General features: G+C 35.0%; 1 protein-coding gene across 1 annotated transcript; it reads right to left on the minus strand.

Annotated features, from left to right (window-relative positions):
• Positions 1–15159: 15159 nt before the first annotated feature.
• LOC102855857 (olfactory receptor 4N5-like) lies at positions 15160–16086 on the minus strand. Its single transcript, XM_006883249.1, has one exon. It carries the CDS (start codon positions 16084–16086, stop codon positions 15160–15162), a length of 927 nt encoding a protein of 308 aa, XP_006883311.1.
• Positions 16087–19324: the final 3238 nt, after the last annotated feature.

Below are 19324 nucleotides of genomic sequence, written 5' to 3' on the forward strand. Positions count from 1 at the left end.
CATTAGTAGAATAACTACTATGCCACCAAATTTATTTTGAGTCCATATATTAATTTGATTATCTATAAGTAATGCCACTTTCACCAAAAAATGTTTAGAAAGTGATAAATCAGATTAGTTATCAAAACAACCACTATAACAGCTTTCCTAATTAAAATAATTTATTCATTAATTGGCAAACTAAATATTATTTTTAAGTACATGAATGGCTTTATCTCATACATTAAAAAGTTTAAAAAATTGTTTTACAAGTAGAATCAATGGTTTTAGAAAAATAGAGAGTAGTTCTTCAGTTACAAAATTATAAAAAAATATTACATTTGTTGTTGTTAGGTGCCATCAAGTTGAGAATGACTCATAGTGACCAGTAACTCTAAACTTTGACCATCTTGTGCCATTCTCACCATCTCTGCCATACTTGAACCCATTACTACTGTGTCAATCCATCTCATTGAGAGTCTTCCTTTCATTATCAGTAGTATTATAAAGAAGTCATCTTTGGAAAAAGTCACATAGTCACATATCAATAAAATAAGTGTAAACTCCAGGGGAAAATAAAAGGAAATTGACTTAAGTGTAGCACATTCATTTCACATCATTCACATAAATTCTTTCTGAATTAAAATAAGCAATATAAAAGTAAGTACACTAAATATTTAAAAACCAATATTTCCCATTTGATTATCTGAAATTTTATTATATCAAATTTCAGGTTGTCACCTAGCTTAGCCAAAAAAATTTATATTTTTCATTAACATATATTCTAAGATATTTTATCTTTTCTTTTTAATCATAAAGATTAAAATATCCCTGTTTATGGTTTTTGTCTTTTAAAATCCACTCAAATTCAAGCTATAAGACTGGCCCCTCTGGGGAAGGTATGAGTGGTATTTCATTTTCAGCTCCAGATTAACTCTTCTGTTCACTACTGGAGCTAGATGATGTTGTCCATATTAGATGACCATGACTGGTTTTTGACTAATGGTTAGAGTGATATGTATTTAATCAATTAACAATTTTTTAGGTAAAATTTCTCTCCTTTTTTATTAGAGTGCATAAAATTCATTTTTCTCTTAGCACTGCTATTTAACCTACCAGTTCTATCTCAGGTGTGATTTCTTCAATGATGTGCAGACATAGTAAAAATCTGATTATATAAGAGTTGTATTGTTTACCTCCAGGAATATACATGACAATCATTTTTAGATTAAAAACAAAAAAAGACAGGATACAGAAGACACAGAGTAGTGATCAACCACCAGAGGGAATTATTAGAATGAACTTGTTGTATTCCCCTTGGGTTTAGCCTAAGAACTTATTATCTAATTATTTAAATGGGTTGTGAATTTGTCAATATGGACTTTATCTAGAAAACACTGTCTGGCTGATTGGTAAGGGACAATACATCTGTAGAAAATGAACTTAATAATGAACTTGGTAAAACTATAATTTTATTAATATTATTTTATATAGCAAATGTTTATAATTAATTTGGTAATTTAATGGTTTACTCATGTATAATTAAAATAATAGTGTAAATAGACACAAGTAAGACTTATAAAGACATTCATAGACTTATTTTTCTCTAACATACAGAAAAATATCTTTTTAATACATATAGAAGATGAGTCTGTGAGAGGATACTTTCACAATTCTTAGACTCAAAGACAAAAGACCATAGACTCAGATGACAACTACATCAAATAACATATCATAGTTTGTAAAGCTAGGGTTCTTTTTCTTCCCTCTCCATCCCACCCCTTTCCCCAGTCCACATTGCAATGCACCTTTTCCCCAGATGGTTGTCATACATTTGCCCAATCATATATTCCTCCCAGACAGTTCTTCCTCTCTTCTGTTCCAATGCAGTGTTCAGTACCTCTCCACTTTTTTCCTACATCTGACTTCTGGTAATAAGCATCTTGAACTCTTACAAATATTTATCTAAGGTACAACGATAGGCTTATTCCCTCTGGGTGCAAAAGACAGAGAAGACTATATATAATATATATATATATATATATGTTTGTTATTATCTGTCTTCAAGTCAGAACTGACACTTCAGTGGGTTTTCAGAAGCTATAAATTGCTTGGAAGGAGATGGCCCATCTTTCTCCTGTGGAGCAGCTGGTAGACTTGAACCATATACCCTTAGGTTTACAACAAAGCTACATGTCAATTGGCAATAAGAGCTCCTATTAACACTATGAAAAACAGATTTAAATCCTGAGCTATCGTGGCATCCTCATCAGCTATGATTTACTTGAGCCCATTGCTGCAGTTGCCATGTCAATCCACCTCAATGGAGGTCTTCCTCTCTTTCACTGATCCTCTACCCTTTTAGGCATGGTATCCTTTTCCAAGGAATAAACTCTCCTAGCAGCTTGTCCAAAGTATAGGGGTTGAAGCTTTGTCAGCTTTGCCTCCAAGGAACACTCTGGCTTCACCTTTTCCAAGATGTACCTATTCATTCTTTTGGCAGTCCATAGGATGTTCAGGACTCTCTCCAACAGCACAGATCAAAGGCATCAGTTCTTCTTCAGCCATCCTTATTCATCATCCAGCTTCCAGATGCAAAGCTGAAAAGACCATGGCTTGAATCAGGCACATCTTTGTCTTTAAACTGACATCTTCAAACTGGCAATTACTGACATTGTACTTCAGCATTTTGGATAGATCCTTATATATGAATATTATATCTATATTTGTAAATTATTGTTTGTTTACCTTCTTGTTATACAGGATGTTCTGCTATACTAATGATCCTTGTTGTTGTATTAGGTACTACTGAGTTTGTTGTGACTCATAACAACCCATTATACAATGGAAAGAAAAACTAACCAATCGTGCTGCATCTTCACAGTGGTTCCAAAGCTTGAGCTCATTGTTGAAGTCATTAAATCACTCTGTTTCATTGAAGGTACTACACTTTCTTAATGGACCTCTATTTTACCAAGTAGGATGTCTTTCTCCAGGGATTGGGCCCTCTTGATAACATGCCTAGAAATATATCAGTGAAAATCTCACTTTCCTTACTTCTGTACAGATACAAGCTGGCTCTATTTTTTCCGAAACAGAATTATTTTTTTATGTTGAATATTCTTTACCAACACCATAATTCACAGTTCATTTTTGTTCAGTATTCCTTATTCTTTGTTCAGCTTTTATGTGCACATGAGATAATTGAAGATACTATGGCTTGAGCCAAGTACACTTTAGTCCCCAAATTGCAATCCTTGTTTTTTATCACTTTAAAGAGGTCTTTTGCAGTGAATTTTCTCAGTGCAGTAGTACATTGTTTGATTTCTTGACTGCTACTGCTGCTACTATAAGCATTGATAGAATCTGAGTAAGACCTGGGGTACATAGATTGATTATTCAAAATATCTTTCCTAGCCATTGGTATCGGCTTTTGCTTCACAGCTGAGTAGGGCTATGCTAACAAGATGAAATAACACCTTCTGGGTGCAAACAAGGTGTACAGACTACTTGTGGAGAGTCAGTCAGTCAGCTTTGTGCTTCTTTGCTTACCCTCTCTCCAAAGCAGCTGAATCTCAGTAGTTTAGAGCAATCATTTCTGCTTTGTTTCCCTCGCCAAATACTAACACAGTTGATATTTGTCTATTCTCTCTTTGTAAAAATATTCAAGTTTAGAACCTTAACATATTAGCATTGAAAGTCCACATTTTACAGTCCTTACAATTGTTCCGGTTAAGTACTATTGAGTCCGAATTAACTGAAAGGTTACCCTTCAGCAGATTTTTACAGGCAGTAAATCACACGGGATGTGATTGCCTGTCATCCTCTCTCAGAGCAAATGGTGAATTGAAACCATGAGCCTTTTGGTTGGCAGTGAAATTCCTTGCTGTTAGACCTCCAGTGTTCCTTTTCTTACAACTCTGTTCTGTTCTGTCAAGAAGGCATTCTGTTTATAAATGCAATATTTAACAATGTATGATAATTTTTTTTCAAAATTTGATTTTCTGACAGAAAGTAGAAAGTCAATTTTTTTTTAAAAAAAATCACAGTTTTAGGATCTAAACATATTAGCATCAAGTACATCATTACATAACAAGGATTTAAGATGGAATTTAAAATCCATCATGTAATTTAAGAATCTTTTGACAAGCATATTGCAGTGCATATTTCCATATTAGTAAAATTTTTAACACACCTCATTGATGATGTGTGTCTATACAAAACATAAAAGTGTATTGAGATAATTTTCTGGATAATATAACTCTAAATGACAATTATCTAGGAATTGGTTCAATCTTTCCTTTTAATGTGTGTTTATGTAAGTGTTGTTGTGTACCATAGAGTCAGAACCAACCTATAGCTGGCCCTCTGGTGGGTTTTCAGAGGCAGTTAATTGCACAGAATGAGATTGCCTATCCTTCTGCCATAAAGATTTTAGCATTTTTTAAAAAAATTTTAAGAATTTTAAAAATTTGAGGAAGGTCATTCATAGAATCACACAATTTGATGGGGGGAGATAAAGGAAATGGGAAAGATCCAGTGTGAAAAGCAATGTATTCAAACTTTGTAAATAAACCAACATAAAATTTTTTAAAAACCTTAACAATTTGTGTTTAAGAATATTTAAATAATAGCATAAAAAGAAAAGTTTCAAGAGTTTGCAAATTTTCCAAAGATCAGTTTATGAAAATCCCATCTTGATATATTTGTCAGAGAACATAATTCCTTTAGAATTATTCAGTATCTAATCCATTTTATAAATTTGAACTGGTTTTTAAAGAAAATTGTTTATACTATACCATCTCATTAAAAAAATAATTACACTCAATGCATTAATTTTAATTATTTGCAGTTTTTATTAAACTCACAGCAATGAAACAATAGCATATTTGTCCTATCTTCATATCTTTACATAGATTGCAATATAGACAAATGTTTAATTAACAGCATTTAAGAAAATGAATATATTAAAGGATAAAATAGAAAATTACATATAGCAAAATCAGTGTATAACACATCAATATTTTGCTAATTTTTAATGTTGCTGTTTCTGTCTATTCCATAGAATACTATAAAGATATACTTTAAAATAATGAAGGTTCTTTTTTATTTTACTTTTAAAAAAGAAGTAAAAATAGACTTATAGCTGACCTACCAGTAGGTCTTCAGGAGCAGTAAATCACATGTGAGGAGATTGTTCATATTTCTCTTGTAAAACAGGTGGTGGATTTGAATCATGTGCCTTAGTTCCTTACTACTAGGTCTCTAGAGCTCCCTACAATTAGAAAAGCTGATTGCAATTAGAAGTGGCAAATAACATGAAATTTATATTACTGAATAGCTCTAGACTGAAAAACTTTACAGGGATTGATTTTTTTTCCCACTGATCCTAAAGGTGAAAGACTTGAGTCTAAATAAGCTTGCTTGCTAAAAGTAAGGAAAATGTGAAACACTTGCTGCAAAAGATCAAAGAATACACTCTTTAATGTATAGATTTTACCACAATATCAAGAAGACAAGAATACTCACCATCATGGGACAAAAGGGAAAATCAGGAAAGATGGAGAAAAACCAAATTGAGAATGTCAGTTTTTTCACCTATTTGGATCCATAATCAACATCCTTAGCACCAGTAGTCGCAAATCAAAAGATATATTGCAATGGGAAAGTCTACTGTCAGGGATCTCCCCAAATTATTAAGAAGCAATGATGGTCAGTTTGAAGACAAAGCTATGCCTGACTCAGATGGTGGTCTTTTTAACTACTTGTTATTCTTCTGAGAGTTGAACAATGAATATGGATATCAAAAGAAGAATTGATGCCTTTTTGTTTTGGTGTTGAAGAAGAGTATGGAATGGAAATACTCCTCAGAGGCAAAGATGGTGAAGCTTTATCTCACACCCTTTGGGCATGTTGTTAAGAGGGGCTATTTCTTGAAAAGGGTTATCATACTTGGAAAGGTGAAGGATCAGTGAAAGAGAGGAAGACCCTTAACAAGATGTGTTGACATTGTGACTACAGCAACAGGCTCAAGTGTGTCAGAGATGATGAGAATGGCACAGGTTAGGACAGGGTTACAGTTTTGTTGTTCATAGGGTAACCATGGGTCGTACTCAATTCAATGGCACATACAACAACAATATAAATGCCTCAAAAGAAAGGCCTAGTGATATACTTTGGAAAGAGTGAGCCATTGACAATTTTATGAATTGCAGTTTTTCTACTCTGATAGTGTATATCAGAATCGATTCAAGGGAAACTGGTTGAGTGAAATGATAAATAACTGCAAATAACTAAAATGGCAGAGAGGGAGAATGAATTACACAAGTGACAGAAAGGCTGAGATTCTAAAGGGGCATAGTAAAGGGAATTGAAGAATTGCGTCTTTGATAGCAACCACTACTCTAAGGCCAGAAGCACCCTATACTGGCTCTTGTAATATTTTTCATTGCTCCTGTAACAAATTATCACAAATTTAAAAGCTTCAAATAACATAAATCCATTCTTATTTTCCTAGACATAAAAAAAAAAATCCAACATGGGTCTCTCTGTCTGAGATAAAATCAAGGTTTTGACTTATCATTTGATTTAGTGTTCATAACTAGAGGCTAATGATAGAATCTATTCCAGTTTCTTGTATGTTATTAAGATAATTCAGTTTCACATAATTCTAGAACTGGGGTCCTGTTTCCTTGTTGGTTATTACTCAAGAGTCAGAATTGTTTTTAATTTCTAGGTATTGTCTACTATCATAGTATCATTTCTTTTCAAATTCAGTAGCTATGTCTTAAGTCCTTAACATGCCTCATCATCTTTGCCTTCTGCTGCAGCTCTTTTCCCTCTGTTTCTGTCCCTTTTTCTTTTATTGTAGACCAAACTCCCCCCCCCATTTTTAAGAACACATTTGATTTCACTATATCCGGTTGGAACATCTAGAATAACATCTCAATCTCAACATGAATAACCTTTTCATATCTGCAAAGCATTATTGCTGAGTAGGTTCTGAAAATTAGAATGTCCACTTCTTGGGTGACCCATTATTTTGCTTACAGCAGCTCATGAAAATAAGTTGGAAATACAACAGCTCTTCAAATATTGCTAATAGAAATGTAAGCAAAACCAGTAATATGAAGGAAGAGAATATCTTGGTTTTCATTTCCTCTCATTCTCCATTAATCTACAAATATCTTTCATTCGGGACTAATTAGAATGTGGGTGACATGGAGTATAGAAAAGGCAGACTTCATGGACCAAGATTACTGGTAATAACAAATCTGAGGGAAAATGAGCAAAAGTTTCAAAAGAAATCAGAAGCATGATGATATATAATCTTTTATTGTTGTTCCCTTTAATCTAGAATTCAAAATGTAATAGGTAGTATTTTCAGAGATGTTTGTGAAAAGGAGGATAAAATACACATGTTCAGGGGGAAAAGCAAAGACACAGAAGGTTTTGAGACCATTTATGTGGGTCAGTTATAGCATCTCTAAATTAACAGGTTTGAATTTTGTTGTAAACTAGAAAATAAGTCTCCATCTAATTTCTACACAACTATCATCAATCCCCAAACCTCATCAATCCTTAAGGAGTAGCACTTATAAACCCCAAATCATGCCACTTTGGGGTTCAAATCCACCAGTTGCTCCCCAGGATAAAGATAGGCAATCCATCCTGTGTAATATACAGCCTCATAAATCTAAAGACAATTCAGTTATGATTTGGTCTTGACTCATTTGTAATGAGAGAATTGAAAACAGATAAAAATACAATCTTAACAAAAAGTTGTGTGAGGTGTCACTAACAGAGGAGCAAGTACATATATTTTTATACTGCATTTGAATAAAATACTTATTAACAAACTTAGACTTCACACTGACAATTAGATACCATTATTGAAAGAAAGTAAAGACAACTTAAATAAATTACATATTAATATTCATTGTTGGCTGGAATGCAAAAGTTGGAAACAAAGAAGGATGAGTAGTCAGATTTTGCTTGGAGTTGGTGACAAAAACAAGGCAGGAAATACAATACTGATTATTGCACAATTATTTATTTATTGCAAATACCTTTTCTAAAAACCACAAGTAGGACTATGTGCATGTAACTCACCTGAAGTACTGAAATGTCAGATTGACTACATCTGTGAAAAAAATTGTTGGAGAAACTCAATATTATCAATGAAAACCAGGCCAGGAGCTCACTGTGGAACAGACCATGAATTAATCATGTGCAAGTTCAAACTGAAGATGAAGAAAACTAAAACAGTCCACAAAAACCAAAATATGACCTCAAATCTATCCCATCTGAATTTAAAATCCACAATAAGAATAAGTTTGAAGCACTGAGCTCTAATAACCAAAACCCAAATGAACTGTAGGCTGACATCAAGGTTATAATCAATTACAAAAACAAGGGGTCATTATAAACATAGGGGAGAGAGAGAGAAGACTCTGAAACCCACTAGAACATTAAGAAGCCAAAACAAAAGGAAGAAGTGCTGAAGTAAAAGAATTAGACAGAATATCCCAAGAGCACCTTGAGAAGGCAAAGCAAAATATTATAATTAAATGTGCAAAGAGCTGTACTTAGAAAATAGAAAGGCAAGAACCTATTTGGAATTTTTCAAGCTGAAAAACAACAAATTCAAGCCTTCCAATAAGGTGATAAAAGAAATCCAACTGACTAGGAAAAAACAATTGTGAATGACATCTCAGAGAAGGGTCCATAATGAAAAATTGCAGAATACTACAGGGACTTCACAAGAGAAAGACTGATAATCCAATTACAAAATAGAAAAAAGATATAGAAGGACCTTATAAAGAGGAAGACATTCAGATGGCCAACAGACACATGAAGAAATGTTCAAAATCATTGGCAATAAGAGATGCAAATTAAACTACAATTAAATATAATCTCACCCCAATTGCATTGGTAAAGTTTAACAGGACAGCAAACAATAAATGGTGGAGAGGATATGGAGATATTGGAACTCACACACTGTTGTTGGACAAGAAGCTGTTGTCCAAACAAAGCAAGGGGACACTGAATGATTTCTAATTAAAAAAGTTGTACAATAAGGCTGTATCCTTTTTCCATGCCTATTCAATTTGTAGGCTAAACAAATCCTTCAGGAAGCTTGACTTTATGAAGAGGAATGTGTCATCAGGATTAGAGGAAGACTCATCAACAACTTGTGTTACGCCTATAGCACAACCTTGTTCCCTGAAAGTGAAGACAATCAGAAGCAATTGCTGCAGATCAAAGACTACAGCTTTGTATATGGATTATATCTCAACAACAAGAAAACAAAAGTTCTCACTACTTGATCAATAGACAGCATCATGATAAAAGGAGTAAGAATGCAATTGCCAACTATTTCATCTTACTTGGATCCACAATCAACACTCACAGTACCAGCAGTCAAGAAATTTTTTAAAAAAGTTATCATATTGGGAAATTATAAAAAGCAATGTCAGTTTGAAGGAAAATATTCTGTTGATCCAATCCATGAGCTTTTCAGTTACTTGTTATGCATCAGAAAGTTGGTCAATGAATATGGGTGTTAGAAGAATCAATGCCTTTCACTTGTGGTATTAGAAAAGAGTACTGAATATCCATCCTATGGACTGTCAAAAGAATGTGCAAAATATAACTTCGATAAAGTACAGCCAGGGTACTCTTTGGTGGCAAGAATGAAACTTCATCTCACATACTTTGGGCATGTTGTATGGAGGGACTGTTACTGTTTTTGTTTGCCATCAAGTCAGATCTGACCAATAACTAACCCTCCAGTAGGTTTTCAGTCAGTAAATCACATGGAAAGAAATTGTCAATCCTTCCCCCACAGAGCAGCTGATAGATTTGAATCATGTGGCTTTGGTATTGAAGCACAACTTTTTTACCAGTAGGCCATCAGAGCTCACATGGAGCAACCAGTCTTTGGAAAAAGGCATCATACTTGATTAGGTGGAGGATAACTGAAAGAAAGGAACACTATCAAGATACAGTGACCATAATAATGTGTTTAAGTATACTGAGATGATGAGGAGGGCACAGTGTACATATCTGCTACTCAAAGGGTTGTAATAGGTCACAGTTGACTCAATAGCACCACTAACAACAAATAAATGGAAAGACTTCTATGTTCATGAATTTGAAAATGCAGTATTGTTAAGATGTCTACATTGCACAAATATATGCAGTCAGTGTAATACTCATCAAAAGCCTACTAAACAAGACTTACTAGAACAAATATTTAAGTTAACAGTATTTCATGATATATGTATATAAAAATAATTGTACTCCTAGACATTTCAGAAGGTCAACCAGAAACTAAAATTAATACATTATAGTAACAATAGGACTTAAACTATGAAATATGTATGGATACATTTTTCCTAAGGCATAAAAGAAATATACAAGGCATAATTATGTAAAAAAAGTGTGGTGGTGGTGGTGTTCTTAGGTGCATTTGAGTCAACTATGACTTATGGTGACCCTAGAAACATGCCCTATCCTGAACCAATCTCACTGCCTCTGACATACCAACCCTCATTACCCCAGTTACTATGTCAATCCATCTCATTCATGTTCTTCTTTTCCTGAACATCCTTCCCAGCATGATGTCCCATGTGGACTGGTCCCACATGCCCAAAGTATGTGAGAGGAATCTTCAAAACAATTGCCTCCAAGAAGCAGCTTGTTGTCACCCACTCCAGGACATTTCTCTTTGTTCTCTTAGCAGTCTGTGGTATGTCCAATACTTTTCTCTAGCATCCAGACTCAAAAGCATCAAATCTTCTCTGATGCATAGCAAGTAATTGCAAAGACCATGGCCTGGATTAGGCACACTTTAGTCTCCAGACTCATATCATTGCTCTTCAGCACTCTGGTGATGTCACTGAAAGCAGATTTTTTGAAGCAATTCATGTTTTGATTTCCTGACAGCTGCTGCCAAAAGTTTTGATTGTGGACCCAATCAAGATGAAATCATTAATTCTCATTTTCTTCTCCATCTATCATGATGCTGTCAGTTTTCCCAGTGGCAAGAATCTTTGCTTTCTTGATGATGAGTTTTAATAAATATAGTAGACTATATCCCTTGACCTTCTGCAACAGTTGCTTCAAGCCCTCCTCAGTTTCAGCAAGCAAGACTGTGTCATCTACATATCGCTGCTTGTTGATGAGTCTTCCTCTAATCCTGATTCTACATTCTTCCTCTTAAAGTCTAGCCTCTTGAATCATCTGTGGATTGAAAGTATGGAGACAGGATATATCCCTGATTCACTCTTTTCCTGATTTTGAATTTTTAACTATGCAGTGCTTCTTTGTTCTGAAGACTGCTTCTTGGTCTAAGTATAGGTTTCACATGAGCATAACCAGGTATTCTGGGATACCCACTCTTTTCAAGGTTAGCAACAATTTGTTGTGATCCACATAGTCAAATAACTTTGCATAGTCATTGAGCACAGATAGACTTTCTTCAGATACTCTGTTTTCAGGCAAAATCCATTTGATTGATATTGGCTATATTGTAGTTAGTGCCACAGGTTCTTCTAAACCCAGCTTGTATTTCTGATAGTTCTCTATCCATGTATTGTTCCAGTCATTATTTTGGATGATCTTCAGTGGGATTTTACTTTCATGTGATATCAGTCATTTTGTTCAATAATTTCTACACTCTGTTATATCACCTTTATTTTGGAATGGGGATAAATATGGATCTGTTCCAGCCAGTTTACCAGGTGATTGTCTTCTAGATTTCTTGGGACAAATGTATAAAACTATAACATAATGCTAAGATAAATTAAGGAGGACACAACAAATGGAGGAAATATGCAATCGATTAGAAGACTAAGTGCTGTTAAGGTGATTGTTGTTCCCAAATTTATCTCTACACTGAACCAGTACTGATAATAAAACTTTTTCTACATAGAGGAAAAGTTCTGTGGGTCTGAACAATCAGTAAAATCTTTTTGACATTTTAAAGAGAGTGATACTGGTCTTCAACACGTGCTTCTTTCTACCTCTTAATACTTTCAGAATCCTGAAGCTGAAAATGAAGCAAAACTAAATATATAAATAGAAAACTCTTCAAAGCTCTTTTTAAAAGCAAATATTCCAATAAGACAATGATTAATATTTAAAAACAATAGACTGGCTTAAGTTTTGTTGAACTCAAGCTTGCCTCTAGTTGAAAATTCTGGATAAATATATTCAAGAGGAAAGGTATAGTAAAAGTAGACTGAGTCTTATCAAAGCTATGACCAAACTTTATTACATTTTCATTGCTATGTGACAATTTTAACACAAACATAATGACTTAAAACACTTCTTTTACTATTGTTTCTGAGTCAGGAGTCCGAGACTGAACAGGACTTCGTTGTGCTCTGCTTAGGGTATCAGAGTTGCTAGATGTCACATCTGAGGCTCTACTGGGAAGATATTTTCAGAGGGAGCCACAATAAAAATTCACTTTCTTGTGGTTATGAGAATGAGGGAGTTAGAATCTTACCCATAGGACTGGGCCCTTTATTTGATATAGATTTTTTTTTTTTAAAAAAGATGACTTTTAGGTGCTCAGGTTCAAGAGAGAGCATCCTAGACATCTTCTGCCACTCCAGGGTTGACTTAGCTCAGTCACTTTTTTGCGATAAGTTGATCTGCCTAGAAAAGGAAAACAATAAACATTCTTTAGAAAAGACACTACAACCTTTGGACTTTCTAATATTTTATAAACAAGATTCAATATAAAATAAAATATTTTAACAGATGAAGATATAATTCCTTATTTGAATAAAACAAAAAGGGGGAAAAGTGATAATAGAAATAAACAGATGTTCAGATATTAGAGTAGGCCAATAACATTTTTTTAAGTAATTGTGATTAAATGCTCAAGAATATATGTAAAACTTGTGAAATGAAGCATACTTTTGATACAGAATTTGAATATATAAAAGAGAATGAAAAAGAAAATCTTATGTTGTTGTTGTTATGAACCATCAAGTCAGAACTGATTTACAATTGACCTTCCAATGAATTTTCAGAGACAGTAAATTACACGAAAGGAGCTTGCCTAGCTTTCTCCCACAGAGCAGCTGGTGGATTTGAACTATGTGCCTTCAGGTCAGCAGTGTAATTCCTTAGCACGAGGCAACCAGAGCTCCTTGAAAATCACATGGAAATGTAAAAAGTATTTTTTTATTCACAGAAAATAGAAAATACAGAAATTTCTTACAAGTATACATAAATTAATTAAAGAAATTTACTCCATTTATATTCAAATGTTTCTGTTACAAAGACTAATAAATAAAGATAATTACTTTTTAACTCTGCAACTTTAATTTATTGAAGAAATGTGTAATGCGTTGATATAACAGTAAAACCTAGCACAAATCCTGACACAATGTTGATCCTAATAGTAAAGGCCCATGGGAAAAAATGCCTATTCATTTTGGACCATAAATTGTACTACTATACTACTTGTGGCTTTAGCTTTTAATAAAAACAATTTTATGATGCATACATGAATTATCAGAGGAGAAGAAAGAAAAATGACTCAGTGAAGAGACAAACAAATCAGTAAAAATAAGCACAACCATAACACAAATGTTGGGAATATTAGACAGGGAACTTAAAAAAATACCTCTATCAATGTATTAAATTGTCTAGAAGACTGAAGAAACATTGATGCCTTTGAATTGCAATGCTGACAGAGTATGTTGAAGTGACTGACAAAAGAACCAATGTGTCTTGGAAGAAGTGAAACAAAAATGCTCCTTAAAAAAACAATGATGATGAGACTTTGTTTCATCTATTTTGTATATGTATCAGAAGAGGTCTATCCTTAGAGAAAGGACATCATCACACTTGGAAAAGTAGAGGATCAGCAACTGACACAGTGATTGCAACAATGCATCCAAGTACCCCAGAGATTGTGAGCATGGCACAGAAGAGTAAACTTGACAGTGCCTAACAACAACAGAGAGCCTACAAGCAACTCTACTATAGTAGCAAGGAACAGAACTAGACAGTTAACATTATTTGAAATGTGGGGTTTTTCTCATTGATTTCAACATTGAGAAATTTCTGATACCTCACAGTCACTGACTACATTTCAACTACTTTGATTTTCTTATTAAGGAGCCCTTACAGTGCAGTTGGTTACATTTTGTACTGCTATGCATCAGAAAACTGGACAATGACTAAGGATGACAGAATAATAATAGATGTCTTTGAGATTTGGTGTTGGAAAAGAGTCTTGACCACCCAAAAATAAATAGGTTTATCTTGAAGAAGGTGAAACTGAGTTTCTCTTTAGAGATTAGGATTTTGAAACTCCATCTCACATACTTTGGCACATGGCCAGGAGGGACCAGACCTTGGAGAAGGGCATCATGCTTGGAAGGGTTGAATGACAGCACATGAGAGGAAGACCCTGGATGATATGGATTGATAAAGTAACTGGGGTAATGGGGGTAGGTGTATCAGAGTTAGTAAGACTGGCTCAGGACAAGCAGGATTCGGAGCTGTTGTACATAGGGTGGCTATGAGTCGCAGGCAACTTGACAGTACGTAACAAAAACAAAAGGTTGACAAGCAGTGTCTTTTTACCAGCTGCTCTGTAGGAGAGAAATAGGCAATCTCCTCCAGTAAATATTTACAGTCTTAGAGACCAAAGTAAGGTGAGTTTCCAAGGCTGTAAATTGACTGAGAAGAAAATGCCTTAGTTCCCCACTCCCTTTGGAAGTGGTTGGTGGACTTGAAACATCAAAGCATAATCTTTAAGTTACTAGTGTAACTTACTAAGGACTATGACAGTGGAGTTTTCTTTATGACTAGACTCTCAAAAACTCTAAACTCAAAATTGGTTGAATGAAACCAATGGGTTTATGGGATATTGTAAATTGCATGGGAGGAGATTATCCATCTTTTTCTCTGGGAGATATGGGTGAATTCACACCACCAAAGAGGTGCTCTCCTTGGGGTAGCAGTATAATTCTCCACCAACTAGGTCACCAGAGCTCCCTTATACCTAGACTAGGTTCTGAAAATTGGAGATACTTATAAATATAATACTTCCTAAATGACTGACCTAATTAGTACATAAACAAATAAATAATTTAATGAATTTCAATTGTACTGTTTTCTTTGTTGATTCTCATTCTTTTGTTTCACTTAGCAAATGATGTACCTACTCAATAACCTTCTCATAGAAGATTTTACCTCCTGATTGCGAAGGGTATAAATCACAGGGTTCATCAAAGGAAAAATTACTGTGTGGAAAAGAGAAACAACTTTGTCAGCTGGGAAAGCCCTGAAGGGACGAGTGTAGATAAAAATAGCAGGTCCAAACATGAGAAACACGATGATAATGTGCGTGGTGCACGTGGACACAGCCTTGTTCTTCCCTTCAGAAGAGTGTCCCTTTACACGACAGAGGATGACTGCATAGGAAGCCAAAAGGCCCAGGAAACACAGGAGGGTGAGCATGCCACTGTTGGAGACCATCAAGAGCTCCACTACAAAGGTGTCTGTGCAGGCCAGCTTGATGACCTGTGGGACATCACAGAAGAAATTATCCAATTGATTTGGGCCACAAAAGGGTAAATTTAGGATAAGGGCCACTTGAACAATGGAATGGGCAAAGCCTCCAAGCCAGAGAGTGAATAACAATGCATAACAAACTCTAGGTTTCATGACAGTTGAGTAATGTAAAGGCCGGCATATGGCGATGTAGCGGTCAAAAGCCATTACCACAAGAAGGAACATCTCCCCAGCACCAAGGAAGTGCAAAAAGAAGAGCTGGGTGATGCAGCCTCTATAGGAGATCACCTTCTTCTCAGAAAGGAAGTCCACCAACATCCTCGGAGCTACAATAAAGGAGTAGGATGCATCCAGGAAGGCCAGATTTCCCAGAAAGAAGTAGAGGGGTGCCGTAAGGCCAGGATCTGTTCTTATGGTGAGAATGATGAGGAAATTTCCAGGAAGAATGATGAGGTAGAAGATTAAGACAAGCACGAAGACCAGTAATTGAGCATCCTGAGACTGAGTCAGACCAAGAAGGATGAATTCTGTCACCACAGTGCTGTTCTTGCTCTCCATGACTCCTCAGTCTACAGAATAAGAAGAAGCAAATTCTTAGGGTATCATATTCACCCTTTTATCTATCCCACAACCCCTTTAGCTAAAAATAAGTTTTTTCCAGATCCTACAGTTTTCCAACTCAAGACAACAAGCCACTGGTGCCCTATCACTGTCCTATCTTTCATTTCCCCAATGTCATAATAAGTCATTCTTCTTATAGTCACACTTCCTTTTCTCCCACCAGATTCTAGTGGTGAGGAGTTACCAACACAAGTGGTGTGAATCTACCAGCTGTGGTGTAAGAGAAAGGTGGACAATCTTCTCCCATGCTTTAACCTTGGAAAACCAGCTAGAGGGTCAGCTTTGATATGGTTGCAACTTAATGGCAATGAAAAAGAGAGAGAGAGAGTAAGGGGGATGGAGAGAGAGAAATGGGGCTTAGAGGTAAGGAATTGTGCTGCCAACCCAAAGCCACATATTCAAAACCACTAATTAGCTGCATGGGAGAAAGATGGGCAATCTCCTCTTATGCAATTTACTGCCTTTGAAAACCCAGTGGAGAGTCAGTTCCAACTCCAAGATATACAGCAATAATTCTTCTTCAGACTGGAGTGATAAAGGATATCATTCCCATAAGAATTCCCATATTCTAAACAATTTACTATTGTAACAGTTTGGCTATTTCCATTAATATTCAAAAGAACTGGAAAGGGAAATTGTCATAAAGAACATTTAGTCTAGAATGGTCATTTGATGGCAAGATAAATAAAACACACTCACTACTGTTGAATTAGAACTGAATCCAACAGATTTTCAAATCACATGGGAGGTTATTGCCCATCTTTTGCCCTGGAAACTTCTAATGGATTCAAAGTGCAAAAAGGTGTCATCTTTGGTTTAGTAGTGCAACTTCCTTAGATTGTTGTTGTTATGCACCGTCCAGTGGAAACAAACCCATAGCTGACCCTCTAGCAGGTTTTCAGAGGCAGTAAATGACACAGGAGGAAATTGCCTCTCATTCTCTGGAGGAGCAGCTGGTCTGTCCAAACACGAGAATGCCTTTGGGTTGTCAGTGCAGATCCTCCCTACAAATTGTTTCTTAAATTTATGATTTGTTTAGATAAAACAAAGCATCCAGGAAAGATATTTATCCAAAAAAGATGATTGACTGAAAATGACATTTTTGACATTTCAGTGCACACCAATTTTAATAATATTACAGTATCTGTTTTTCACCATTAGTGACATTTTTTCTTGTTGACCAAATGTTTTGAAATGGGTGTTTATGTTTAGGCATGCAAACACATAATTACACATGTTGAAACACACATAGTGACCATAAGCAAATTTAAACAGGGGAAAAACAATCTGTTGGATGTTTTTCAAAAAGTTTAGAAACTCCATCCTCTCTTTTTTCCTACTTGGGTTCCCATGGATTTCCTCAGTCTTAACCACTCTGCTTTCAGAAGACTGCTCTTAGAAAAAAAAAATAAGGTATCACTGAATATCATTATGTTTTGTCCATTCCAGGAGGCCACTTGGTTATTTCATGCTTTTTAGATTGATAAGTTTAAGACTCAGGAAACACCCTATGAATTCTTCTGCTCTTTTTTTTTTCCTTTTCATTGCCTGTCATCGACTTCTGTTCCTCAGTCTGTTTCCTAACAGATTCCATAGCGTTAAATGGCCAATCTACATTTTTCCTCCTATTTTCATTTATGTTCTTTCTGCTCCTGTGCCTTGCAAATTGTGTTCATCTCAGCATAAAGAATATCAGATGGTAGTCCTCTGTGGAAAATTAGTTCGAGCCCTAAAGCTGCAAATTATTGGTGCTCATCAGTGTAAAATTCCTGTTTTGTTTAGATATAAGAAATATTTTCAATCCAGGCTAAAACAGAAATCTAACAAATTTTCTACTATCTCTAACCTTATTTCAGGTGTTATGAAACCTGGCACAGAAAGATGCAGAGATCTGAAGAGTACCCATATCCCTTGCCTCTTCTTCAGAATGCAGATTTAGAGCCCCTATCGGCAACACTACACACACCTGCATTCCAGACTGCTGTTCGACCTCTTAAAGCCATGTGTTTGGGAACTTGAACACCATGTAGCTCACTCTTATTTTTCTCCCCTTCTATTTCTTCTTGCTCCTTCTTATTTCTTTTATCATTCCTGTACATTTTCTTATAACATACTCTCTTTTCTCAATTATTCATTTTACATTTGATTCCAGTCAGAACCAACTCACAGCTAAACCATTGGCCAATTTTCAGAGGCAGTAAATCATATGGGAGATTTCCCCATCTTTTCCTAGTGAAGTGACTCGTGCGTTTGCACTGCCTTTCTTTGGACTCCTTACCACTAAGTCCCCAGAGCTCCCTACATCTTATAATCTCTTCTACTCAATCTCACAATTTAGTCTTTACTTTTTCTTCTACACTTTTATTTTTTCCTTACCTTTCTCTTATTTGTTTACAGTCACTTAACCTTTAAGGTTTGCTTTTGGATTTTTTTTTTAAATTTTATTCTCTCCACCTCTACATTTATGACATTGTACTATATTTCATTGTTATATTCATGTTAACTTAAAATATAGATATTATTTTGTCTATTCCAAGACAGAATGAGAAAGATAAGTGCTTCCTACTTGTTTAATTAGATATTATTTTATATAAGTTGAAAATTATTAACTTCCCCTTCAGGTCTTTACCTGTTTTATTAAATGTTATCCTCTTTTAAATGTATTAACTCTGAATACTTTTATTTCTATTTTTATTAATACTAATTTTAAAAAATTAACTATGTTTGGCAAAAATTTCCTTAACACAACATCTACCAGCATGAATGAATTTAATAAAAGTTCCAAAATCAGATACTGTATTGATCCTGTCTTTTGAATTATGAGGACATACTCTTATTAGCCTTATAAGCTTTAGAGAATATAAATCAGCTGAAAATATTAAAATACTTTATTTATAATAATATTCAAAGATACCACTCAAGGACTTAAGGGATACTTTACTCAAAAACATGTTATTTTGAATCACTTTATATCAGAGAGCTGTACAATGACTAAGAACGATAGAAGAATTGATACCTTTGAGTTGTAGTGCTAGATAAGAGTATTGAATGTACTAGGGACTGCTAAGAAAACTAACATCTATGTCCTAAAGAGGGTGAAATTGAGCTGCTTTTTAAAGCAATGATTTTGAAGCTCTATCTCACATATTTTGGGGATGATGCCAGGAGAGACCAG

This window comes from Elephantulus edwardii, unplaced genomic scaffold (genome assembly GCF_000299155.1).
Source record: "Elephantulus edwardii isolate Elephantulus edwardi_28Jun2011 unplaced genomic scaffold, EleEdw1.0 scaffold00026, whole genome shotgun sequence".
NCBI classification, from domain to species: Eukaryota; Metazoa; Chordata; class Mammalia; order Macroscelidea; family Macroscelididae; genus Elephantulus; species Elephantulus edwardii.

What these genes read in the sequence shown, in the direction of transcription:
- LOC102855857 (XM_006883249.1), bottom strand. Translation starts at nt 16,086, where the DNA reads ATGGAGAGCAAGAACAGCACTGTGGTGACAGAATTCATCCTTCTTGGT.